Raw genomic sequence first — 27,517 nt, forward strand, 5'->3', positions numbered from 1 at the left:
CAACGTCATGTTGCACCACAGACTGTCCAGGAGTTGGCAGATGCTTTAGTCCAGGTCTGGGAGGAGATCCCTCAGGAGACCGTCCGCCACCTCATCAGGAGCATGCACAGGCGTTGTAGGGAGGTCATACAGGCACGTGGAGGCCACACACACTACTGAGCCTCATTTTGACTTGTTTTAAGGACATCAAAGTTGGATCAGCCTGTAGTGTTTTTTTCCACTTTAATTTTGAGTGTGACTCCAAATCCAGACCTCCATGGGTTGAAAAATTTGATTTCCATTTTTTTTATTTTTGTGTGATTTTGTTGTCAGCACATTCAACTATGTAAAGAACAAAGTATTTCAGAAGAATATTTAATTAACTCAGATCTAGGATGTGTTATTTTTGTGTTCCCTTTATTTTTTTGAGCAGTGTATATATATATATATATATATATATATATATATATATATGGTGAGACGGTTGCAAGTACTCTTCTGATATGATTACATCGAGCAGTTTTGATGGGGAGGGGGGGAGTTTTTTTGACACTCGCCCTGAGAGAAATTTTACCTAGAAACTGCACTGCAGCAATCATTCCCTCTGTATAAGGATGAGTGATCGCCACTATGATCATTCATTCCCATACATTTTTCTAGTTTGTTGGGTACACAGGGAAAGGAGCTGCCGAGTCACTGGGGAAGATTTACCAAAACTGGTGCAAAAGAAAACTGGCTCAGTTGCTCATAGCAACCAGTCCGGACCAGTCTTTTGTTTTCTACAGGAGGTCTGAAAAATGAAAGGTGGAATCCGATTGGTTGCTATGTTCAACTAAGCCAGTTTTCCTTTGCACCAGTTTTGATAGCCCCTCCCCCACCTATGATTTTCTATGTAATATCAAAAAAATTATCAGTTGCTTCTCAGGTTGTCGGTGACACATTTACATGAGCATGCAATAATTTGGCTATGTAAATGCCACCTTTTACATGGGCCGAGGATCAGGAGAATTATTGAGAATGCTTGTTCTCGATAATTTCGCCATGTAAAAGTGCTGTTGACCATCTGACGAACAAGCTAATGCGGCACCTGAAATCGCTTCTGGGCAGCAGGACTGTGTTACCAGGGTAGTGCTGCTGACAATGAATCTGTGTGGGGATGAAAGACTGCAGTTCATTCCCTAACATTGGAATGAGTTCAGGGGTTTTCTGGGCTGAAGATATTGATGACTTAGACCTCATCCACACGACCGTGGTTTGGGTCCGCATCCGAGCCGCGTTTTTGCGGTCGGATGCGGGCCCATTCACGTCATTGGGCCGCAAAAGATGTCCGCATCTGCAAGTCCGTTCCCCGATGCAAATAGAACATGTCCTATGCTTGTCCGTATCATGAACAAGGATAGGACTGCTCGATTGAGGGCTGGACGATCCGTTCCGCAAAATGCGCAATGCACCTGGCGGGTATCTGCAATTTGTGGACCGTAAAATGGACATGGTAGGGTGCATGAGACCTTATCCTCAGGATATGTCATTGATATCAGATCGGTGGGGATCTGACTCCTGACACCCCCGCAGGTGAAGATTTACTTGCATGCAGTGTAGTTGCAGTGCAGTGTAATTACAGCTTCCTCTCATTCATTTGAATGGGACAAACAGCTGTAATTACAGGTAAATACTGGAAAGGATGCAGTGCTCGCACACCACAGCGGCCCCTTCAAACAGCTGATCTGTGGGGGTGCCAAGAGTCAGACCCCTGCCGATCTGATATTGACTACCTTTAGGCTCCATTCACACGTCCGCAAAATGGGTCCGCATCCGTTCCGCAATTTTGCGGAACGGGTGTGGACCCATTCATTCTCTATGGGGACGGAATGGATGCGGACAGCACAGTGTGCTGTCCGCATCCGCATTTGCGGTGCGCAGCCCCGATTTTTGGTCCGCAGCTCCGCAAAAAGATAGAGCACGTCCTATTCTTGTCCGCAGCTTGCGGACAAGAATAGGCATTTAAATGGGGGTGCCGGGCTGGTGTGTTGCGGACCCGCAATTTGCGGGTCCGCAACACACCACGGACGTGTGAATGGAGCCTTAATGGGGTTGTCCAGCCTTTATTAAGTAATAACCTATCCTCAGGATTGGCCTCCTCTAGCTAATCAGCAGGGGTCCAAAACGACACTGATCAGAAGCCCCATCAGCCTCCTAGTGGAGGGAGCTGGTTACTACAGCACTGCTCCCACTGCAGTGGTAATCTCTGTCCACTACACAGGTCCAAAGAAAATAACTGGATGGAGACAGCAAGTCCCTTAGAACAAAACCTACAATGCAACAGCTCTCTGCAAACCAAATAAAGTACAAAAATGCATTATAATTGCTAATGCTATGCTTATAAATTAGAGATGCTTGGCAAACACATTTTGTACAAAATTATTTGAGCCCGTCTGCCACACGTCAAGGCGATCTCTGTAAGACGGGTTCCTAACACTAAATTCTACCTGTTATGTGCCATGACGGCTACCATGCAATTCAGGGAGCGGTGGCCATTTGGCACCAGGTAAGGTGTGGAGTGGGCCCGGCATGCATGTTGGTACCTGCATTCCTTGGATATAATGGAGGCCATTTTGGCACCAAAGATGATAAATATTTAAGTGGGCCCAGCATGCATGTGGAACCTACACTCCCTGAATTATATGGTAGCCGTCATGGCGCATAACAGGTAGAATTTTGTGTTAGGAACCCGTCTTACAGAGATCGCCTTGACGTGTGGCAGACGGGCTCAAATAATTTTGTACAAAATGTATTTGCCAAGCATCTCTAATTTATAAGCATAGCATTAGTAATTATAATGCATTTTTGCACTTTATTTGATTTGCAGAGTGCTGTTGCATTGTAGGTTTTGTTCTATGTTGTGTTTTCAGCCATAGCAACGTGCACCTGCGCACTGGGATGTGCTGACTGACCCCCTTGTACAGCAAGTCCCTTAGTATTGTTTTTTTCATTACAGGTGTGACTTTTGGGCTAAAAATCCTTTATCAAACATGTTTTAGGCTACTTTCACACTAGCATTAAAGTTTTCCGGTATTGAGGTCCGTCATAGGAGCTCAATACCGAAAAAAAAACGCTTCAGTTTTGTCCCCATTCATTGTCAATAGGGACAAAACTGAACTGAACAGAACGGAGTGCTCCAAAATGCATTCCGTTTAGTTGCGTTCCCAGACCGGAGAGCAAACCACAACATGCTGTATTTTGCTTTCCATCCAGGCATGCGGATGCAAGACGGATCCGCCTTTATCCCAATGCAAGTCAATGGGGACGGATCCGTTTTCTCTGCCACAATACAAAACGGATCCGTCCCCCATTGACTTTCAATGGAGTTCATGACGGATCCGTCTTGGCAATGTTAAAGATAATACAACCGGATCCGTTCATAACAGGTGCAGATTGTTGTATTATCAGTAACGGAAGCGTTTTTGCTGAACCCTGCCGGATCCAGTAAAAACACTAGTGTGAAAGTAGCCTTACTTTTTTCCACTACACAGCTTATCGGCCTGTAAAATTCTGGCACCAACAACAGCTGATTGGCATTGCAGGGTGTCGGACCCTGACAGCTAGCTCCTGAGAATAGGCCATCACTTAGTAAAAGCTGCACAACCTCTTTAAAGATTTTATGTGTTAGGGTGATCATTGGCACATTAAAATGGGGCAATTAAGGGTCCAGCAAAAAACGCTTCCGTTACTGATAATACAACCGTCTGCATCTGTTATTAACAGACCCGGTTGTATTATCTGTAACATTGCCAAGACGGATCCGTCATGAACTCCATTGAAAGTCAATAGAGGACGGATCCATTTTCTATTGTGGCCGTCTTGCTCCGCATTTCAGGACGGAAAGCAAACTGCAGCATGCTGCGGTTTGCTCTCCGGTATGAGAACGGAACACATTTTGGAGCACTCAGTTCTGTTCAGTTTTGTCCCCATTGACAATGAATGGGGACAAAACAGAAGCGTTTGTTTCTGGTATTGAGCCCCTATGATGGATCTCAATACCGGGAAACTTAAAGGGAACCTGTCACCCATAGCTCTGTGTGCTTTTATTGTGTTAAAAAAACGATTTTATAGATTTGTAAATGAACCTAAGATGAGTCCTGTCTCCTCCATGCTTCAGAGATGAGTCCAGCGTTCTCTGACTCTGGGCCCAGCCACACTCACTGTGAAGGAGCCCAGCACCGCCCCGCATCCTCCGATTCTCCTCCTTGCTCCCCGACGTCACAAAGCTAGAGAGCCATAATCTCGCAATGCACGAGCTAGCGCATGCGCAGTTCGCTACCTGAGGCTGATGCCAGCACAGGGAAGGAACACTATGCCAACACTGCGCATGTGCATCTCAAAATTACGGCGCTCTAGCTTTGTGGCGTTGGGGAGCAAGGAGATTCGGAGGATGCGGGGCGGTGCTGGGCTCCTTCACAGTGGGCGTGGCTGGGCTCCGGAAATGTTAGTAACAGCTCCTTGGGCTTCTTACTTGCCCCATTTACAAATATCTAAAATAGTTTTTTTACACAATAAAAGCACACAGAGCTATGGGGACTGGGTATTGCGGATGTGCTGGAGGCCATCTAGCAACCCATGTCCTCAGCTCTATACACACAATCCAAGTGACCGATTCCCTTTAAATGCTAGTGTGAAAGTAGCCTAAAGGGAACAAGTGTTCACATAAACATTTATGGTTCCCTCTCCTCAGCCCTGTAAAAGGGCCCGAAAGGAAGACTCTAGATGAGCGAGTTTCCGCTTATGAAATTCGTTCACACTTTAGGCTATGTTCACATCAGCGTTCAGCCTTTCCGTTCTCCTGCTCCGTTATAGGAGCAGGAGAACGGAAAGGACGGATTCGGCTCATAACTGAGCCGAGCGGAGCCTACGGACCTAATAGACCTCCATAGACTATAATGGGGTCCGTTAGGTTTCCGCTCAGAAGATGATTTTGGAGCGGAGACAAAAGTTGTGCATGCAGGACTTTTGTCTCCGCTCCAAAATCATCTTCTGAGCGGAAACCTAACGGACCCCATTATAGTCTATGGGGGTCTATTAGGTCCGTAGGCTCCGCTCAGTTATGAGCCGAATCCGTCCTTTCCGTTCTCCTGCTCCTATAACGGAGCAGGAGAACGGAAAGGCTGAACGCTGATGTGAACAAGGCCAAAGGTGAATTGCGTTATGGATTCCATTACCACGGACCATAACGCAATTCTATGACGGAATGCCTTTAGAGGCATTCCGTTATTCATTCCGTCATAATAGAAGTCTATGGGCTGCAAAACGGATCCGTCCCATTTCCGTTATGTGTGGAGAATCCATAACACAATTCACCTTTTACCAACAAACGAATTGTGAACGAATTTCTAAATCTGAAATTGGCTCATCTCTAGAAGCCTCATTCACACTGCCAGGATGCGGCTGTATTTCCGCTGACACGGACTGTAGGGTTCAATGATCTATGAAGGTGCCAGGACGCGGAAAGCCTCCCCCTACAGCAGCGCTCTTTCCGTCACCTACGTAAGCTTACGTGTAGTCACGTGGGATGCCGTCAGGTGACCGCAACAACTCCTCCATCACGTGACTGGAGTGGAGGGGAACATGGCGGTGGAAGACGAGCAGGAAGCTTTGCTCCCCGAGAGTGATGATGGCTCCTCCAGCAGTGTACCCCGGCGGCGGATGCCGGCCATCTGTGACCCCAGCAGGTTCGCTCACCGGATCGTGGTGCTGATGCTGATGTGTTTCCTGGGCTTCGGTGAGTGAGCAGCCTGCGGAAGTGTGTACTGCTGGAAGGCGCTGGGCTCAGTGCTTGTCCTAGGACTGACTTATGGACATATCATGTGTCTGCCAGCTGGAGCCCCGCTGACCCTGAGAATGGGGGGTGTCTGCCAGCTGGAGCCCCACTGATCCTGAGAATGGGGGGTGTCTGCCAGCTGGAGCCCCACTGATCCTGAGAATGGGGGTGTCTGCCAGCTGGAGCCCCACTGACCCTGAGAATGAGGGGTGTCTGCCAGCTGGAGCCCCGCTGACCCTGAGAATGGGGGTGTCTGCCAGCTGGAGCCCCACTGACCCTGAGAATGAGGGGTGTCTGCCAGCTGGAGCCCCGCTGACCCTGAGAATGGGGGTGTCTGCCAGCTGGAGCCCCACTGACCGTGAGAATGGGGGTGTCTGCCAGCTGGAGCCCCGCTGACCGTGAGAATGGGGGTGTCTGCCAGCTGGAGCCCCGCTGACCCTGAGAATGGGGGTGTCTGCCAGCTGGAGCCCCACTGACCCTGAGAATGAGGGGTGTCTGCCAGCTGGAGCCCCGCTGACCCTGAGAATGGGGGTGTCTGCCAGCTGGAGCCCCACTGACCCTGAGAATGAGGGGTGTCTGCCAGCTGGAGCCCCACTGACCGTGAGAATGGGGGTGTCTGCCAGCTGGAGCCCCGCTGACCGTGAGAATGGGGGTGTCTGCCAGCTGGAGCCCCGCTGACCCTGAGAATGGGGGTGTCTGCCAGCTGGAGCCCCGCTGACCCTGAGAATGGGGGTGTCTGCCAGCTGGAGCCCCGCTGACCGTGAGAATGGGGGTGTCTGCCAGCTGGAGCCCCGCTGACCCTGAGAATGGGGGTGTCTGCCAGCTGGAGCCCCGCTGACCCTGAGACTGGGGGTGTCTGCCAGCTGGAGCCCCGCTGACCCTGAGACTGGGGGTGTCTGCCAGCTGGAGCCCCGCTGACCCTGAGACTGGGGGTGTCTGCCAGCTGGAGCCCCGCTGACCCTGAGACTGGGGGTGTCTGCCAGCTGGAGCCCCGCTGACCCTGAGACTGGGGGTGTCTGCCAGCTGGAGCCCCGCTGACCCTGAGACTGGGGGTGTCTGCCAGCTGGAGCCCCGCTGACCCTGAGACTGGGGGTGTCTGCCAGCTGGAGCCCCGCTGACCCTGAGACTGGGGGTGTCTGCCAGCTGGAGCCCCGCTGACCCTGAGACTGGGGGTGTCTGCCAGCTGGAGCCCCGCTGACCCTGAGACTGGGGGTGTCTGCCAGCTGGAGCCCCGCTGACCCTGAGACTGGGGGTGTCTGCCAGCTGGAGCCCCGCTGACCCTGAGACTGGGGGTGTCTGCCAGCTGGAGCCCCGCTGACCCTGAGACTGGGGGTGTCTGCCAGCTGGAGCCCCGCTGACCCTGAGAATGGGGGTGTCTGCCAGCTGGAGCCCCGCTGACCCTGAGAATGGGGGTGTCTGCCAGCTGGAGCCCCGCTGACCCTGAGAATGGGGGTGTCTGCCAGGCCCTCACTGATCCTGAGAATGGGGGTGTTCCCAGCAGAGTGCAGTCACTTTCCATAACAGCCAGGCACTTGCTTATTACTGTAACCTCCGACATGCATGGCCACGTGGTCAGTGAGGGGCACTGCTGTCGTGCCCCCCACATCACACTTATATGGCACATCCAGTTTACAGCAACCAGTCCTGTTATTTGCTGCAGTGTGTCATGGAGTGTGATCAGGGTGCTCAGCGCGTTCTTCTCTTCTAACCACCGCCACAAACTCAATGTTAAGTGGTCTCCCCACAATGGACGTTTATCACCCATCTACAATAATGGCGGTATGTCTGATCGGACATTGATCTCTAGAATGGGGGTCCTAAGCCTCCTATTCCATCGCTGTGTGACTGTAGTGAGGAAGAGCTTGGTTGGAGCATCCAATGTCTATGGGCCCCACAGACGGCCCCACAGACACTGGATGTAGTGGCAGGGTGCGTATTAGAGCTCCTCTCACTGCACTGAAAGGGCCAGCCAGTGAACATGTCCTAATGCTTGGACCTGTCAATCAAAGTGCAGAGGGCTGTGTCATTCCAAGCTCCTTCAGTAGTGTAAATATGCGGCACACGGAATATTCTTTGCAATTTCAAGGTAATTTTATTTAGTGGTTTTCACAATAAAAGGTTCATGATCCAGTTTATAGGAAATTAAATGTTGCGTAACCAATATCCATATGTGAGCCGGACGTTTCGGTCCATAGGGACCTTCTTCAGCGGCTTGGAGTTTCTATGGTCAGAGATGAAGGGATCCAGATATCCTCAGCCACCCCCGCCCATCAGCTGGTTGAAGAGAAGGGGGCCCTCTTGCCAGCGCAGCCTTCCCTTCATTGTTTGCTCGCCGTCGATATCGCAGCGTCAAGCAGGTGTAATTACAGGAAGCGTCCCATTCACGTCTACGGGACAGCTTGTTTCCATTCATGCCTATAGGACGGCTTGTAACTACACCTGCTCTGTGATGTCGGCGACGGGCAGGTAAACAATGAAGAAAAGGCTGCTCGGCAGGGGTGCCGCGTGTCAGACCCCCACGATCAGGTATTGATGAGGTCAACAATATTAAAATCCTGGAAAAACCCTTTAATACACAGAAATAGACCCTAGTGGCTCGTGATTGGCTCCAAAGGCAGGGTTTGTCTCCTGGATCTTTGGGGCCCATTATGGTCTCAGAACCTGGGCTCTCTGGTGGGCTCTCTGGTGGGCTAGTCTGGCTGCTAGGATTTTCCCTGTCGGGAGCCACGGTAAATGGGAAGTCTGGCCGCTTTCTGGGTGTAGTCATTTGGTAATTTTATTTTTTTTACTTTCTGAAGAAATCTTTTTTTATTTAGCAGGATTTCCCAGGAGTTAGGAATGTCTTTATGTTCTCAGGGACATCAGACTGGATTACCCGGGAGCAAGCTGATGCAAGTTACTAATGCTGTTAGCGGGATTAGCCGCGTGCTTTCTTTATGGAGATGTACGCGTCACCCCAGAGTACTTTCAGGCCGCACACACTTTATTATAATTTTTTAGTTTGTTTTTACATATAATATGGTTTGTGTAATCCAGCTGCGTATCATCCGTGCATGTAGCTCATTGATGTTCCCCAATTATACACACTATAACTTAAACATATTTTTTATTAATTATCCATTAAAATATAGAAAAGTGAACCAAAAAATAGAGTAGAAATATAAACCCCTTCCCCCTTTTTATTAACCGGTGGTGTGCACGAGGCCTTATCTGTATATGGATGTTGCCTCTGGCAGTGTTTGCCTCGTCCAGAATGGATGTTCTGCTTTTACTGTTCTGTTCTGCTTTTACTGTTCTGCTCTAAGAGTTTTCTGTTTCTTTTCTTTAGGGAGTTACTTTTGCTATGACAACCCGGCGGCTCTGCAGACTCAGGTTCAGCTGGTAAGTGCTCGCTTTCTACAAGAGGGAAGTGAAACAAGTTGAGGACATGCTGGTTATCTTCTTCTCATTTGAGACGTCTTCTATGTGGCATTTGGAGCAAGTCCTGCTGACAGAACAGACATGCTTATTCGGGAGACTTCCTTCCCCCTGCGTGTTCTTAATTACCAGAAATTGAACCCAGATTTGGGGAAAAAAGGAATCGATTCCAAAACAAATCTTCTCAACTTGTTTCATTTCCCACTAAAGTGCGGTTCCAATGCTTTTTTGGGCAATTAGAGAGGAGCTGTCACCTCTCCTGACATAAATACAACAATCCTGCAGCCTGTGCGCCATTACTTTATTATTCCTGCTAGAAGTTAGGAATAAATTGCTGACAATTTGCAGTGAAGATCCAAATGGTGAAACCAATTAGTTACTGACATCATTGATTGGATAATGTCGACCTGTGCTGGGACCCCCCCCCCCCCCCCCCCCAAACTGGTACTTCATTGTTAATTCCCAGTAGGAATAATAAAGGGATGGCACATCATAGTCATAAGAATAGATGCTCCAGAACTGTTATTAAATGGGGAATGCAAGTAGTTACAAAAACAGACATGTCGGGAGAGGCGACAGGTCCTCTTTAACCCCTTCAGGGCAGTCGTTGTACTTGTATGGCAGATGCCTGGACTTTAAAGATGACACACAAGACAGATAACGAGATGTTTAACCCTTCAGATGCCGGGGTCAGTTTCGACATGGCATCTGAGAGATTTTTTTCCAGGAGCGCTGTGCTCCTGGGGTCCGAACGGCTTCCCCGTGCTGAGTTTGGTTGGTATGACCGCTTTGGGCCTTCTGAAGGCTCCGTGGCTTTTAATAGCACACTTCCTATGGCGCACAACATCATATGCAATATTAAATGGTGCCGTTAGAAAGTACAACCTGTCCCGCACAGCCTCATATGCTATATGAACAGGAGAATAAATATCAAGTTATGGCTCCAGGAAGGCAGGGATTTAAAAATGGAACCAAAAAGGAAAATTGCTGCGTCTCAAGGGGTTACAGAGGACCTGTCCCCGCGCCTGATGGGTCTGTGTTACTACTGAATTCTATTCCTCATGCATTAATGATTCCGCATCCTCTTTTCTTCTAACTCTATATTGTGTTGATCCTCTGCTATTGCTACTAGACGTTTCTGAATAGTATTCTACTGGGTGTTACCAAGTGAGTGTGTGCTCCTGCCCATCAGTGCTGCCAGTGTGAGACCGTAAAAGGGAAGCCATAACGCCCAGGAGCAATAGCTGGGGAACGGAACCACATAGAGCTTTATGTAAAGATGCTACAGTATCGTTATTCCATGGGCAATAAATCAACAGTTTGCTATATTTACCATGTTTGCTTTTACAATTTTTGAAATGTATTTTCTTTTCTTTCCGTAGGACATGAAGGTGAACACAGCGAATTTCATGCAGTTGTATGCCTTTTATTCCTGGCCCAATGTCGTACTTTGCTTCTTTGGAGGGTTTCTCATTGACCGAGTGTTTGGAATTCGGTATGTTATTTTTAAGAACTCTTACACAATGTTTCTTCTTTTCTTATTCTTTGGTATTGTACTTAAGGAGGTGAGGTTTAGCTTCTTAAATGGGATTTAGAAGCAATACATCGGAGTTAATACTTTATTCCATCCATCCTCAAGAAGCTACATGGTATGCATGTTTATGGTGACTGTAACTCCTATTCCTAGAGTGCACATTCATTTTAAAGGGGTTTTCTGGGAGTTTTTTTTTTACTGATGACCTATATTCTGGATAGTGCCACGTGTCTGATCGGTGGGGGTCTGACAAATGGGGACCCCGCTGATCAGCTGTTTCAGGAGGCATCGGCACGCGCAGTATCGTGCGGCCATCTTCAGCTTTCCCTAGACCAAGTGATGCCAAGTTCATTGGTCTAGGTCAGGGATGCTCAACCTGCGGCCCTCCCACCATGCCCTGCCATAGGCTAATAGCTGTAAGCTGTCCAGGCATGCTGGGAGTTGTAGTTTTGTAACATCTAGAGGGCCGCAGGTTGAGCATCTCTGGTCTATGTGCAGCCCAGCCCCATTGAGGTGAATGCAGCTGAGATGCAATACCAAAAACAGCTGCTGGTCAGTGTACAGCGCTGTGCTTGGTGAGCTGATAGAAGGCAGCGGCGTTACTGCAAGCACCGATGCCTTCTCAAACAGCTGATCTGTGGGGTTGCCGGGTGTCGGACCCCCACTGGTCAGATACTGATCTATCCTGAGGATACATCATCAGTATAAAAAAAAACTCTCGGAAAACCCCTTTAACTGACTCTTAGAAACACTCACAGATAGGTAATATTGAAGCATTATGGGGTCATTTATCAAACTGGTGTAAAGTAGAACTGGCTTAGTTGCCCATAGCAACCAGTCGGATTCATTTTGGACAGCTCCTTTGGAAAATGTAAGGAGGAATCTGATTGCTATGGGTAACTAAGCCAGTTCCACTTTACCCCAGTTTGATAAATGACCCCCTATATATTTAAATATGCAGAAATGATCATTTGAAATATTTTGTTTTCTATTTACAGGTTAGGAACTATTATATTCAGCCTGTTTGTCTGTGCAGGGCAGGTAAGTAGTAGTAGTAATAATAATAATAATAATGTTTTCCCTCACGGATCATGAGAACGGGAGTCCTGCATCCCCTATTTTGAATGATGTGTCAGTCACTCATGTACACTGCTGCTCCTTGCAGCCTCTATGGTACGCATAGCGATGGCTACACGCATATGGCTGATGTCGGTTCTTTAAATGTGTTCCCCAGGAATTAAAAAAATTAAGAAATTTCTGAAAATACTTAAATATTACGTTATTATAAATATATTGCCAAATACTTTTTATTAGTTATAATGGCTTGTTGTGTCTGGGGAGCAATCATAAGAAGAAATAAAATGGCCGCTGTCCTATTAGTACACACAAAACCTGTCCTAATCGCACATGATGACAAGTTACTTCACAGCACTAAGGTAAAGAGCTGCCTCTTCTCCTCTCTGCTCTACTTGTCAGGGATTATGATACGGAATACAGCTGATAAGATCTTCAGCTGAATCTCTGTAGGAATGGAGTTTATGAGGAGGTGAGCTTGTGACTAATGGGCAGCAGCACTTGTCTGCAGTCCTCTCTGTACTTCATGTCTCCTCATGAACTAAATTCCCCAGAGATTCAGCTGTATTCAGTATCATATGGATATGTAAAAAAATTTCTAGTATTAAAACACAAGAAAAACTATGAAAATGTGGTATTGCTGTAATCATATTGACCCAGAGCGTGAAGGTCACAGATCAGTTTTACCACAAAGGGAATGCCATAAAAACGAAACCCATAAAACTAAGTTGGAATCAAATTTTTATTTCCAATTCCACACCACTTGCCACTACATTGTTTGCAATATTACAGGGTTCCTTTAGAAAGTACGACTTTCTAATATAATCCCACATAAAACAATCCCTTATACGGCTATGTGAACAGAAAATGAAAATAGAGAATTGCTTCATCAGGCCAGAGTCAAACATGGCTCCATTGAAGAACATCACAAAAATCCAGACTCCGTATACCGTATAAGCATGAGCCTCTGTGCCGTATATGGTACACAGGATTTTCTACAATGCAGTTCGCTGCCATGTAACAGCTGGCTTCTGACCATGTACAGTCACGCCACGTGACATATGAGACAAATTATAATCTTAATATCCTTTATATTTAAGCAGTCAGAAAAGGATGCTCACTGTTTCTTTAAAAGGGTTCTGCAGTTTGTTTAAACTGATGATCTATCCTCTGGATAGATCATCAGCATCTGATCGATGGGGATCTGACATCTGGGACTCCCGCCGATCAGCTGTTTGAGAAGCCAGCGGCGCTCTAGCAGCGCCGCGGCCTTCTCGCTGTTTACTGCTGGCCCAGTGACGTCACGACTAGTATCACTGGCCTGGGCGGGGCTTAGCTCCGTTCACTTGAATGGAGCTTAGCCCCGCCCAGGCCAGTTAATACAAGTCGTGACGTCACTGGGCCAGCGGTAAACAGTGGGAAGCTAGAGCGCCGCTGCCTTCTCAAACAGCTGATCGGCGGGGGTCCCAGATGTCGGATCCCCATCGATCAGATGCTGATGATCTATCCAGAGGATAGATCATCAGTTTAAACAAACTGCAGAATCCCTTTAATACTGTATGTATACATCTTCATAGCACTTCTGAATTCTACCTTTCAGGTCATATTTGCGGCAGGTGCCCTCTTCAATGCTTTCTGGCTAATGGAAGCTGGTCGACTAGTATTTGGGTGAGCAGATATCAATTTCAAAATTGTGTGTTTTTAGCACAACCCATTGGGGCAGATTTATTGATGAACAGGTGTGGTTTAGTGTTAAAGGGTGTAGCTTACTGGAAAGGGGCATCTGTCCCCCCGATGTTGGACTGTTATCTGCAGTAATACATGAGTACTGCAGATAAGGACTCCAGATCACAATTTTTTATTTTCCTACCACTTTCAACACTCAACCGCTACACTGAATTACAGGACTGCTGTGCTATGCTAACACAATGGAGAGCACTCATGTGCGCATGCACAGCAGTCCTGACGGTGTGTTTCAGTACAGCTTAGAGCACTGATGGACACTGGGTAACCAGGGGCGGTAGGGAAATAAAACAATAGTGATCTGCAGTATGTTGTATTACTGTAGATAATGGTCTAATATCGGGGTGATAGATTCCCTTTAAGATGCTACAATGTGTGCCACAATTCCAAAGCAAAGTAAACTAACTAATAGGTGATATAGGTTCGCACTAGACCGTCTTGGGGCCCATGTGTTGTCAGCCTCCCATTGTTTATAAAGGAAGTAGGGCTCATCTCAGGCCATTTACATATAGGGTAGGCAGATTTTGGCAATGAATTACACAGTAAGGGGGCAACTGGCAAGGTCAATTTGAGGCTCACCAAGTAGATAATAAGTATAAGCAGAATTGGCTTTTGGTTGTGGGGAGTTAAAGTGGGTGACGGGTTCCCTTTAACAACTCCCGGACCACTCATTTAATGGGCTAATTGTCGTAATGGGACCCTACCTCTTTGAGTTAGATTTGAGAGCAGCGGACAGCAGCGGCCACGTGTTACACGGATTCACACTGCATTGCCGCTGCAGCATAAAAAGTGTTGTAAAGTAGGAACGGTTTAATGGTATAAATTCTAGTAATATGTTTTCTCCATCGTATGTTGGAATCGTAATGTAGTGGAATTTATTTCAGTTTTTTGAGTGAAAGGCATAAGAAGATACAAAAGAGAAGTGTCGATCTCTCCTGTATACTTCTTCTTAGTTTTGGATCCATACCTGGCTTTGGCTCACAATCTGCCTGTGTGATTCCAGCTGTACTATACCTGCACTGGGTAGAAGAAGAATATTCCTCTTTAGGCTCCATTCACACGTCCGCAAAATGGGTCCGCATCCGAGCCGCAATTCTGTGGAAAGGTTGCGGACCCATTCATTCTCTATGGGGACGGAATGGATGCGGACAGCACACAGTGTACTGTCCGCATTTGCGGTGCGCGGCCCCGATCTTTGGGTCCGCAGCTCCGCAAAAAGATAGAGCATGTCCTATTCTTGTCCGCAGCTTGCGGACAAGAATAGGCATTTCTATGGAGGTGCCGGGCTGGTGTGTTGCGGACCCGCAATTTGCGGGTCCGCAGCACACCACGGACGTGTGAATGCAGCCTTAGTATGAAAAGCTCCACAACTGTAGTGTTCACGTCCAATGTTTCTTTCAGGATTGGTGGGGAATCGCTTGCTGTTGCGCAGAATACATATGCTGTAAGCTGGTTCAAAGGAAAGGAGCTGAACCTGGTGTTCGGATTGCAGCTCAGCATGGCCCGAGTGGTGAGTTCAGTGAATCAGACCATCACTAGCTTATTGATCAGCGTACACACTATAATCAGTATACCTGTGATTAAAGGGGTCGTCCCGCTTATCAGGTAGAGAAACTGAATACAAGCCACTTACTAATGTACTGTGATTGTCCATATTGCCTCCTTTGCTGGCTGGATTCATTTTTCATCACATTATACACTGCTCGTTTCCATGGTTACAGACCACCCTGCAATCCAGGAACGGTGGCCGTACTTGCACAATATAGGTAAAAGCGTTGGCTGAGACAATGGGAGAGCACATAGGGATGCATATGCAGCAGCTTCCATCCCAACCACCTCGTATCTGCTCTACAGCAGTGGTCATGCAGGACAGCCACCATTCTGTCTGGTGGTTCTTCTGAATATGACTGCCCAAAGCATTATATTGGTCAGCACAGCAACATATAATACCTAAGAAATTCCCTTATTAATGTTACAGCAATTGCAACTACTTGAAAGTACATTTCTAGACCTTTACTAATGCAGGTACCTCAATTACCCTGAGCGCCTATTCATTAAAGGCCAGCAGCAAGAGCTCTCAGCAAATTACCATCTTAGACCACCATACAATGGGATCAACCATTTGACTTCAGTCTCATTTAGGCTACTTTCACACTCGTTTGTAATATCTTTAACATAGCCAAACGGATCAGTCTTGAACGCCATTGAAAGTCAATGGGGGACGGATCCGTTTTCTCTTGTGCCATATTGTGTCAGTGAAAGCATTGTCAGGCGGACACCAAAACGCTGCAAGCAGCGTTTTGGTGTCCGCCTCCAGAGCGGAATGGAGACGGAACAGAGACAAACTGATGCATTCTGAACGGATCCTTTTCCATTCAGAATGCATTAGGGCAAAACTGATCCGTTTTGGACGCTTGTGAGAGCCCTGAATGGAGCTTACAAACGGAAAGCCAAAACGCCAGTGTGAAAGTAGCCTTACCCGAAGGCCAGTGCTGCAAGCAGAATTCTTCTTTTTTATATGGAACACTGAAGTCTTCAGTTGTCACTGCCACTTTACACACACAAATATCTTTTGTAAAGGCTCATGCACACGACAGTATTTTGCGTTCAGTATACTGTCCGTTTTTTGAGTTCAGTATGCGGTACATATACTGAACCATTCATTTCAATGGTTCAGCAAAAAAAACTGAAGTGTCTCCGTGTGCATTCCGTTTCAGTATTTCCGTACCGTGAAAAGATAGAACATGTCCTATTCTTGTCTGCAAATCACGGTGCTTGGCTCTTTTCAAGTCAATGGGTCCGCAAAACGGAACACATACGGAAATGCATCCGTATGTCTTCCGTATCCGTTCCGTTTTTGCGGAACCATCTATTGAAAATGTTATGCCCAGCCCAATTTTTTCTATGTAATTACTGTATACTGTATATGGCATACGGAAAAGAAATGGAAACACAACGAAAACAAAAAATGAAACAACGGATCCATAGAAAAAGGACCGCAAAACACTGAAAAAGCTATACTGTCGTGTGCATGAGCCCTTAAAGGAACTTTGCTTTCTAGTTGCGAATATGGTATATATGAAGGAGTTGGCCAGAAATTGAAACTTATCACCTATCTTGCAGATAGGTAATAAGTGTCTGATCAATGAGGACCCCACTGCTGGAATCCACACCAGAGTGCTGGTCTAGCACACCGTCACTCCAGTCACACTCTATGGGGCTGATCTGCGATACAAAGCACAGCCGCTATACAATGTACAGAGCTGTGCTTGTTAAGCTGTGAGGAGCTCCGGTGAGTGCAGCGGCTTCCTCAAACGGCTGATCGGCAGGACCCCAACCAATCTATCTGTGATGATAAAGAGATAACTGCAGTAAAGTGATCTGTACAGTTCAAGACGTGGCCACTGTAAAAACTGCAGGATTTAAAGGGATTCTGTCACCAGATTTAACCCTATTAAGCTAGCTGACATTAGTGATGTGCTAATGTCAGCTAAACCTAACTAGCCTATTCCTACTTTCATCTATGCCCCCGTTACGCCAGAAATCTAACTTTTATAATATGCTAATTAGCCTATAGGAGCAGGGGGGCGTTGTTCCTGCTCCTAGAGGCTCCGTTCTCCCACCCTTGTCACCTCCCTCCAAGTCCTGATTGACAGGACCAGGCAGCGCTCGCATCTGTCTGTCAGCCCTCTGCTCTGGTGAAATCTCGCGCCGTTCAGTTTTCGGCGCAGGCGCGGTGAGGAAGCTGGCAGCCTGCTCCTAGAGGCTAATTAGCATATTATAAAAGTTAGATTTCTGGCGTAAAGGGGGCATAGATAAAAGTAGGAATAGGCTAGTTAGGTTTAGCTGATATTAGCACATCACTGTCAGCCAGCTAAATAGGGTTAAAGGGATATTCCCATCTTGCTAAATCAGCCTGAGCTGCAGTTACAGCAGAATTCACTTCCTGGTTTCCTGCAGCTAAGGCTGGGCGGGCTTAGGCAGCTAGAGTGAAGGCCGGCCACACCTCCTTATGACATCACTCTGAGAGCTGAGTCCTGCTGCTAGTTCATGTGAAGAGTATGACTCATCAGTCTGGCAGCCTGCAGTGTGTATGAGGGGAATGATCAACAGAGAGCCATGTGAAGTGAGCTCAGTGTACAGTAACACGTGGCTGTTCTGCAGTTTTACACACAAAATCTAAGTCTGATCTTTTACAAACCCATTCTGTGCATCAAAAACTATAATTCCATATTATACATTAGCTCAAAAGCTTGACCAACCCCCACCCCCCAGCACTGATGCAGATTTGTTTCCCTTACTGCTGTACTCCAGTTGTGTATAAACCTTACACTATGTATCTTTATAGATGCATATACAGCTCAGCTACATGTGTCTTCTCCAGTCCCCTAACATCACTTAGGCTGAATGGCTTCCTATACAGCCCTGCTACATCTTTATTCTACTCCTCCGCTAGCACTGGGTCTGAAAAGTTACATATACAGCTCTGCTACATCTTTCTGTTTATCTCTCCAACCAGCACTGTGTCAGAACAGCCGCATATTAAGCTTTGCTACATGTTTCTTTCTTCCACCAGCATTGATGCTGACCCGCAACATATACAGCTCTGCTACATCAGTTTCTCGCTTCCACCTGCATTGATGCTGACCCGCAACATATACAGCTCTGCTACATCTGTCTATTCCCTTCCCCACTAGAACTATGGCTGAACAGCAGCATATTCAGCTCTGCCACATCCATCAGCCCCCATATGCCTCAAACAGCCCCACCCATATGCCTCAAACAGCCCCACCCATATGCCTCAAACAGCCCCGATCAGCCCCCAATATGCATCAAACAGCCCCCAATATGCATCAAACAGCCCCCAATATGCATCAAACCGCCTCATACAGCCCCCATATGCCTCAAATAGCCCCCCATCAGCCCCCATATGCCTCAAATAGCCCCCCATATGCCTCAAATAGCCCCCCCATCAGCCCCCATATGCCTCAAATAGCCCCCCATCAGCCCCCATATGCCTCAAATAGCCCCCCATCAGCCCCCATATGCCTCAAATAGCCCCCCATCAGCCCCCATATGCCTCAAATAGCCCCCCATCAGCCCCCATATGCCTCAAATAGCCCCCCATCAGCCCCCATATGCCTCAAATAGCCCCCCATATGCCTCAAATAGCCCCCCCATCAGCCCCCATATGCCTCAAATAGCCCCCCATCAGCCCCCATATGCCTCAAATAGCCCCCATATGCCTCAAATAGCCCCCATCAGCCTCAAATAGCCCCCATCAGCCTCAAATATTCCCCCCCATCAGCCTCAAATATTCCCCCGCATCAGCCTCAAATATTCCCCCGCATCAGCCTCAAATATTCCCCCCCATCAGCCTCAAATATTCCCCCCCATCAGCCTCAAATATTCCCCCCCATCAGCCTCAAATATTCCCCCCCATCAGCCTCAAATATTCCCCCCCATCAGCCTCAAATATCCCCCCCCCCCCATCAGCCTCAAATACCCCCCCCCATCAGCCTCAAATATCCCCCCCCCATCAGCCTCAAATATTCCCCCCATCAGCCTGAAATAGCCCCCCATCAGCCTGAAATAGCCCCCCCATCAGCCTGAAATAGCCCCCCCCCCATCAGCCTGAAATAGCCCCCCCCCCATCAGCCTGAAATAGCCCCCCCCCATCAGCCTGAAAAAGCCCCCCCCCATCAGCCTGAAATAGCCCCCCCCCATCAGCCTGAAATAGCCCCCCCCCCATCAGCCTGAAATAGCCCCCCCCCCATCAGCCTGAAATAGCCCCCCCCCCATCAGCCTGAAATAGCCCCCCCCCCATCAGCCTGAAATAGCCCCCCCCATCAGCCTGAAATAGCCCCCCCCCATCAGCCTGAAATAGCCCCCCCCATCAGCCTGAAATAGCCCCCCCCATCAGCCTGAAATACCCCCCCCCCCATCAGCCTGAAATAGCCCCCCCCCATCAGCCTGAAATAGCCCCCCCCCATCAGCCTGAAATAGCCCCCCCCCATCAGCCTGAAATAGCCCCCCCCATCAGCCTGAAATAGCCCCCCCCATCAGCCTGAAATAGCCCCCCCCCCACCAGCCTGAAATAGCCCCCCCCCATCAGCCTGAAATAGCCCCCCCCCATCAGCCTGAAATAGCCCCCCCCCCCATCAGCCTGAAATAGCCCCCCCCCATCAGCCTGAAATAGCCCCCCCCATCAGCCTGAAATAGCCCCCCCCCCATCAGCCTGAAATAGCCCCCCCCCCCATCAGCCTGAAATAGCCCCCCCCCCCATCAGCCTGAAATAGCCCCCCCCCCCCATCAGCCTGAAATAGCCCCCCCCCCATCAGCCTGAAATAGCCCCCCCCCCCCATCAGCCTGAAATAGCCCCCCCCCCCCATCAGCCTGAAATAGCCCCCCCCCCCCATCAGCCTGAAATAGCCCCCCCCCCCCATCAGCCTGAAATAGCTGCCCCCCCCCCCATCAGCCTGAAATAGCTGCCCCCCCCCCCCATCAGCCTGAAATAGCTGCCCCCCCCCCCCCCCCCCATCAGCCTGAAATAGTTTTTTTTTTTTTTTTATTATATATATTTAGTAAAAATTTATTGGGGGACATTTAATAGAATAAATTGATTAAACAAATGGGAATACCCCTTTAAATCTGGTGACAGAATCCCTTTAATAGTTTTTGTTTAAATATAGATATTGACATGGAAAATTAAAAATAACCACCAAAAATTCTTTAAAATGTATTTACCATAAACAACATGATTTAAACAATAGGTCATTTTCTGATGACACATTCCCTTTAAGCTTTCTGCTACTTTCCTGTTGAGACACATTCCAGGTCTTCCGTAGCATTGACTGTATTCTCCAATAGGTATGTACTTAGTGGAGATACGTAAAGCACACTACTCGGTGTTCTTCCAGTCTTAATAAATCAACCTTTTAAATGGTGTCCTTTTTGTTTCAGGGCAGTACTGTAAACATGAACATCATGGGACTGGTGTATGAGCGGATAAAGGATGCTATGGGCTCTGCTGGTCATACAACACTTGGCATAACCCTCATGATTGGTAAATCTTTTCTTTTATAAAATACACAGCATATGGTCGTCTTTGTTTGGGACTTAAGGGGAACCTGTCATCAACTTTCTGCTGACCGTACTGAGGGCAGTATGAAGTAGTGACAGAAATGCTGATTTCAGCGTGTGTCACTCATGAGCTAATAGTAAGTGGTTGCTGAGAACCAGCATCATAATGATTGCAGCCCAGGCCTTGAAAAGAGTCAAATCTACCTGAGAAGAGTCCTGGTTATTATAGTCTCCTGCTCTCTCACCCATCTGCTGATGATTGGCAGTTCTCTTCTAGAGAGAAAGGGAGAAAACTAGGTAGAAGTCAGGCATCAGCAGGTGAGCAAGAAGTCATGAATAACCAGGACTCTTCTCAGGTGGCCGGGACTCTTTTCCAGGCCCAGTCTGCAATGATTGTGATGTTGGTTCTTGGCAACCACTTACTTTTAACTTATAAATGACAGAATGCTGAAATCAACTCACCTGTCTCTACTTTATTCTGCCATTAGTATGGGCAGCATAAAGGTGATGACAGGTTCACTTTAAAGGGGTTCTCCAAGAGTATAAAATGTCCCATCATGTGCCGGGCACCCCACATGGAATATACTTACCCCGGTCCCAGCGCCGCCGCTGCTCCCTGCACACTTGTCGCCGCCTGCCATTGGCTGCTCTCCCCGACACCGGATGTTTTCATCCGTGCACAGGGAGAAGCAGCAGCGGCTCTGGCCTCTACATACCTTTGGCGGATCCACCACCGCTTCGAAGGCCTCATGCACACGGCCGTTGTGCGGCCGTTCCGTGCATTGGGGACCGCAATTGCGGCCCCCAATTCACGGGCAGCATCCGTGCAGCGGGCTGGACCCATTCAACTTGAATGGGTCCGTGGTCAGTCCGCACCGCAAAAAAAATATGACATGTCACTTTTTTATACCTGGCGTGAGCAGGGAAAAATCGCAGATTGCGGCACAAAAGACCTTTGCTCCACAATCTGCACCATAAATATGCCTGATACCCCCAAGCTCTCACTGCTGAACTAGGGAGCCTACATCTTGCTTTGTGCTGAGCAATGTGGTTATCAAAGTAAGAACACCGGCCTCACCAAGTCTAAGATATCTGTCTAATATTGTATTCAGTTTGAAATGTGAAATATGGTGATAATTTGAGAAGTATTGTGCTATTCATTTTTTTTTTTTTTTTTTTTTTTTTTTTTTAATAATGGATATATTCTTTATTGAGTAATAATTTTTAAACAAGCAGTCTGGGCAAAAGTTAGACTCTGCAGTGCAAAGGTTAAAAGCAGCAGCAGACCTGCGGCAATCCCAGCAGCAATGTTGGTTTATGCAGCAGCGGTTTTCGTCCTGAGCTGCTGTGGATAGCATTCTGGCAGAAGTCTACAAAAAACTGGTGTGGATGCCCTCTAAGAGTGAGCCCAAAAAATGCAGTCTCAAATATAATTCTAAACCTGTGACTGATGGGATTTTTACTCAGTTTTCTGCTTCTGGTCTTCCGAAATCTACGCTCATTATGTAGTTTTCTCCTGGAAGCTAGTTATCAGATTGACCACATTTCTGGATTCTGAAATGTCAGAAGTTTTTCAGGATCACGGTGGATCATTTGTAAGCAGCATTACACATGAAGCGCTTGTGTGATGTTAGGTTTGAACTGGGGTCCTTACATTTTGTGTTTCTGTTGCAGGCGGACTAACGTGTTTTTTTTCACTGATGTGCGCATTAATACTTGGTTATCTGGATAGGCGAGCAGAAAGAATACTCAACAAAGAACAAGGAGAAACTGGTAAGTCATGTTTTGCCATATTTGCAAATTTTTCAGTTTCTCAACACTTTTCCAAAAGGGCTTAGTGGGAGGGGGATGAGCCTCCAGCTGCCCACCAGATTTCCTATAATAATGCCAGAAACTGCAAAGTTTTAGGCTCCATTCACACGACCGCAAAATGGGTCCGCATCCGTTCCGCAATTTTGCGGAACGAGTACGGACCCATTCATTCTCTATGAGGACGGAATGGATGCGGACAGCACACAGTGTGCTGTCCGCATCCGCATTTTGCGGTGCGCGTCCCCGATTTTGGGTCCGCAGCTCCGCAAAAAGATAGAGCATGTCCTATTCTTAAAAAAAACGTGAAGCGTACAGCGGCTCACCCCCGTTGCGTATGGATAGGTGCTCACCCTCCGGTCCTACCCTCAGGACCCAAGAGAGAAAATGGAAAAATAGAGAAATGAGGGGGCACTCTCAAAAGGGATCACTAGATATAATGCAGATATTTATTAATATTTTAAGAACATACCCTTAAAAATCATTAAAACATACATAAAACAATATGTGAACCGTCACTGGTGATGATCCTGACACCAACTCTAAATGTAAATAAGGGAATGCCAACAATATAAAACAATATAGTAGCAAGATGGATATCCCAATAAGAGTTCTGTTCCACAGAAGGGTAGGAATGGCACTAAAGCCAATGACGTTCAAGCAGTAGTGATACAGTCAGTACCGGCCCTGTGGCGCAGTCCTAATAGAGCGATGATAGTGTCAATGTCCCTTTATCCGATATTCTGGACATACAGAGGTGTGTGATAAGTTGGAGACTGAACTCCAGTACTTACAGTCTCTTGTCGCTTGCGATGTTCCGGTCTTACCCTTCCTGGCTGACTCTCCGCAGCGCTGATTTTCCAGGCGGCCGTACACTCACAGCGTCCCGCGTAGTGTGCTCGGCCAAGACGTGGCGTCCCACGTGACCTGGTAGTCTAGGGTGCCGGCTGGACGCTGAGCTGACGTCACTGGTATGCGACTTGAGCTCCGGTTCAGTGCCGGAGAAGAATCTCGTATGTCAATATCTTTAGAGTGAAGAGCTTTCTTATTCTTTTCCGGAATCCACGCTCACTCTGTCTTTGCCAGACGCTTTTCAGGGTCATACACCCCTTCCTCAGTGGCCAACTGAGTGAGTGGATTCTCACTCCTTATATATGAGTTTTTACCTTTCCCACAATCCCACTTTTCTGGGCTTCTCCTAATAAGTGGGATGGATTACATTGTTGCTTGCTTGTATCACTATTCGTAGCATAAAACATATTTAAATGAAGGTTATAACCATAAATAACATCCCATACATTTATTAACAATAAAAACAGGTTCATGGAGAAGACTCACGGTCAGAATGACATTTTGGAGAAAACCGCATCAAAAACGCATCTAAAACGCAATCAGTGTGAACTGCGTTTTATGTGCGGTTCCAATATTTTGATGCTATACAGGGTCTTAAGATGAAGCCTATCCATGTGTATTATTTTGGCATGTATCAATTAGTGGTTTTCTTGCCATATTCATTGATTGTATTTGGGAGGAGCCTTCCAGTGGGGAGGGGAGATCACAGCGCCGATAGTCGGCAAACTGCGATGTCCCATCCCCACCGGACGACCCCCCAATATTCACAGAAACCCAAACACCTCCATCTCGGCATTGAGGCCTCTGGGAACAATAGTGTCATATTCGAAGATTCTGCGGGATTCTTGTCTAGACATGTGTGCAGAATTCCCGCAGAATCTTCGAATATGACACTATTGTTCCCAGAGGCCTCAATGCCGAGATGGAGGTGTTTGGGTTTCTGTGAATATTGGGGGGTCGTCCGGTGGGGATGGGACATCGCAGTTTGCCGACTATCGGCGCTGTGATCTCCCCTCCCCACTGGAAGGCTCCTCCCAAATACAATCAATGAATATGGCAAGAAAACCACCAATTGATACATGCCAAAATAATACACATGGATAGGCTTCATCTTAAGACCCTGTATAGCATCAAAATATTGGAACCGCACATAAAACGCAGTTCACACTGATTGCGTTTTAGATGCGTTTTTTATGCGGTTTTCTCCAAAATGTCATTCTGACCGTGAGTCTTCTCCATGAACCTGTTTTTATTGTTAATAAATGTATGGGATGTTATTTATGGTTATAACCTTCATTTAAATATGTTTTATGCTACGAATAGTGATACAAGCAAGCAACAATGTAATCCATCCCACTTATTAGGAGAAGCCCAGAAAAGTGGGATTGTGGGAAAGGTAAAAACTCATATATAAGGAGTGAGAATCCACTCACTCAGTTGGCCACTGAGGAAGGGGTGTATGACCCTGAAACGCGTCTGGCAAAGACAGAGTGAGCGTGGATTCCGGAAAAGAATAAGAAAGCTCTTCACTCTAAAGATATTGACATACGAGATTCTTCTCCGGCACTGAACCGGAGCTCAAGTCGCATACCAGTGACGTCAGCTCAGCGTCCAGCCGGCACCCTAGACTACCAGGTCACGTGGGACGCCACGTCTTGGCCGAGCACACTACGCGGGACGCTGTGAGTGTACGGCCACCTGGAAAATCAGCGCTGCGGAGAGTCAGCCAGGAAGGGTAAGACCGGAACATCGCAAGCGACAAGAGACTGTAAGTACTGGAGTTCAGTCTCCAACTTATCACACACCTCTGTATGTCGAGAATATCGGATAAAGGGACATTGACACTATCATCGCTCCATTAGGACTGCGCCACAGGGCCGGTACTGACTGTATCACTACTGCTTGAACGTCATTGGCTTTAGTGCCATTCCTACACTTCTGTGGAACAGAACTCTTATTGGGATATCCATCTTGCTACTATATTGTTTTATATTGTTGGCATTCCCTTATTTACATTTAGAGTTGGTGTCAGGATCATCACCAGTGACGGTTCACATATTGTTTTATGTATGTTTTAATGATTTTTAAGGGTATGTTCTTAAAATATTAATAAATATCTGCATTATATCTAGTGATCCCTTTTGAGAGTGCCCCCTCATTTCTCTATTTTTCCATGTCCTATTCTTCTTCGCAGCTTGCGGACAAGAATAGGCATTTCAATGGGGGTGCCGGGCTGGTGTGTTGCGGACCCGCAATTTGCGGACCGCAAAACACATACGGTCGTGTGAATGTAGCCTTATAGTTCAAGGGCCAGAGCTGTGCCTGATTTATTAAATCAATTGCACCTGGCAACATGATCAGGGTTGATCCTGCTGATCAAAAAGGGGCCTATTTTATGAAAATAGTTTGTGGAATTCCTGAGAGAATTTTTTTTATGCAAATGAAGGCTTCAATGCACTTGGGAGCAGGGCCTGGCTCCTTGGTGCACCCCAAGTCCTCAGCTTCTCGGTGCGGGCCATAAAAAAAATTATTCATTATTTTATTTTTTTTTCTCATTAATGCCGCAACAGATTTTCACAAGGCATGTGTCATGTAATCAGCAGGATCAACTCTGCCAGCTAGTATGTCTGGTTTAATACTGTTGAACCTGCTGACATGTACTCTTTAGGAGCCACCTGCCTCTTAATAACTCAGGTGCAATTCACTCCAGGACACAATAGATCAAGACTGGCGTAAGAAATGCCAGTCTTCATAAGTCTCCCCCTAACTTTTTCTGTTAAATTATATGGAACCTTTACAGTGTCGCTCTAAGTTGCAGCGCCCCTCTGCCGTCGCTCTAAGTTGCAGCGCCCCTCTGCCGTCGCTCTAAGTTGCAGCGCCCCTCTGCCGTCGCTCTAAGTTGCAGCGCCCCTCTGCCGTCGCTCTAAGTTGCAGCGCCCCTCTGCCATCGCTCTAAGTTGCAGCGCCCCTCTGCCGTCGCTCTAAGTTGCAGCGCCCCTCTGCCGTCGCTCTAAGTTGCAGCGCCCCTCTGCCGTCGCTCTAAGTTGCAGCGCCCCTCTGCCGTCGCTCTAAGTTGCAGCGCCCCTCTGCCGTCGCTCTAAGTTGCAGCGCCCCTCTGCCGTCAAAGCCCGGTCTAAACTTTTGAGTATTGCAGCCCAGACATGACTGGGAAGCTAAGTGTAGTTCTACTATGGCTGTCAGTCTTATAGGATATCTCCGGTGAAGGACAGATGATATATGATCCTGAAGTCCTCACTATTTTATTAGCACTTTCTAAAGATGTTGTTTCTTTTTCCCAGGGGAAGTCATTAAGCTGACTGATGTCAAGGACTTTTCTCTCAGCCTTTGGTTGATATTTTTAGTGTGCGTTTGCTATTATGTTGCGGTATTCCCTTTCATTGGCCTTGGAAAGTAAGTATACCTTATGTATTTACTTAGTTCCCTTCTATTTGAGCATGGGTCAGATCATTGGAAGTCCATGTTAGATTTTTAATTTTTTTTATTTGTTTTACACTTATTGGGAACCTATACTATTTGAGATGGTGTCTTCTATGCTTTTAACTTGGGGATTGCTGCCAACTTTCTATTAGCTTTGAATGCATCGCCGCCCCTCGCTGTAGATGCAGCCTCAATTCGATGTTGATAGCCATCCATGTACAGAAAGGTGCAAAAGTGTAAGAGCTTGGGTAAAACAGACTAGAATATCCTGTATTTATTAATAATCTGTGCTCCTTAACCCTCACCCGTATAGACGTCTGTCCAATATACAGATTGTCACAAGGGCATTTCATACAATACATGATTCTGACCAGTATCACATGTATGAAAGCTCTTACACACTACATCCTTCTTAGGCCTCATGCACACGACCGTTGTTGTGTTCCGGTCTGCAAAATGGGGTTCCGTTGTTCCGTGATCCGTTCCCGTTTTTGTTTCCGTGTGTCTTCCTTTATTTTTGGAGGATCACCAGACATAAAGGAAAGCAAATAAAACAATCTAAGACAGGTTTGCCATGCAAATGATAGGAAAAAAATGGACGTGGGTGACAATCTTGTGTGCCTCCGTGTTTTTTTAGCGGTCCCATTGACTTGAATTTTCCGCGAAAATAATAGGACAGGTAATATTTTTTTTGACGGACTGGAACCACGGATCACTGACGCGGATGGCAAACTGTGCATTAGCCAAGTTTTCAACGGACCCATTGAAAGTCAATG

The 27,517-nt window shown here is 47.3% G+C and overlaps 1 protein-coding gene across 2 annotated transcripts in view; it reads left to right on the plus strand.

Moving 5' to 3' along the window:
• Positions 1 to 5,573: 5,573 nt before the first annotated feature.
• MFSD1 (major facilitator superfamily domain containing 1) overlaps positions 5,574 to 27,517 on the plus strand; it is a 53,100-nt gene continuing 31,156 nt past the window's right edge. For both annotated transcript variants that reach the window (XM_040428156.1, XM_040428157.1), the window contains exons 1-9: positions 5,574 to 5,752; positions 9,120 to 9,172; positions 10,591 to 10,703; positions 11,741 to 11,783; positions 13,417 to 13,484; positions 14,961 to 15,069; positions 20,523 to 20,625; positions 22,317 to 22,415; positions 26,603 to 26,714. In XM_040428156.1, coding sequence (XP_040284090.1) covers positions 5,599 to 5,752; positions 9,120 to 9,172; positions 10,591 to 10,703; positions 11,741 to 11,783; positions 13,417 to 13,484; positions 14,961 to 15,069; positions 20,523 to 20,625; positions 22,317 to 22,415; positions 26,603 to 26,714 — 854 coding nt within the window. In that variant the 5' untranslated portion in view covers positions 5,574 to 5,598. The remainder of the gene's footprint in view (positions 5,753 to 9,119; positions 9,173 to 10,590; positions 10,704 to 11,740; positions 11,784 to 13,416; positions 13,485 to 14,960; positions 15,070 to 20,522; positions 20,626 to 22,316; positions 22,416 to 26,602; positions 26,715 to 27,517) is intronic.

This window comes from Bufo bufo, chromosome 4 (genome assembly GCF_905171765.1).
Source record: "Bufo bufo chromosome 4, aBufBuf1.1, whole genome shotgun sequence".
NCBI classification, from domain to species: domain Eukaryota; kingdom Metazoa; phylum Chordata; class Amphibia; order Anura; family Bufonidae; genus Bufo; species Bufo bufo.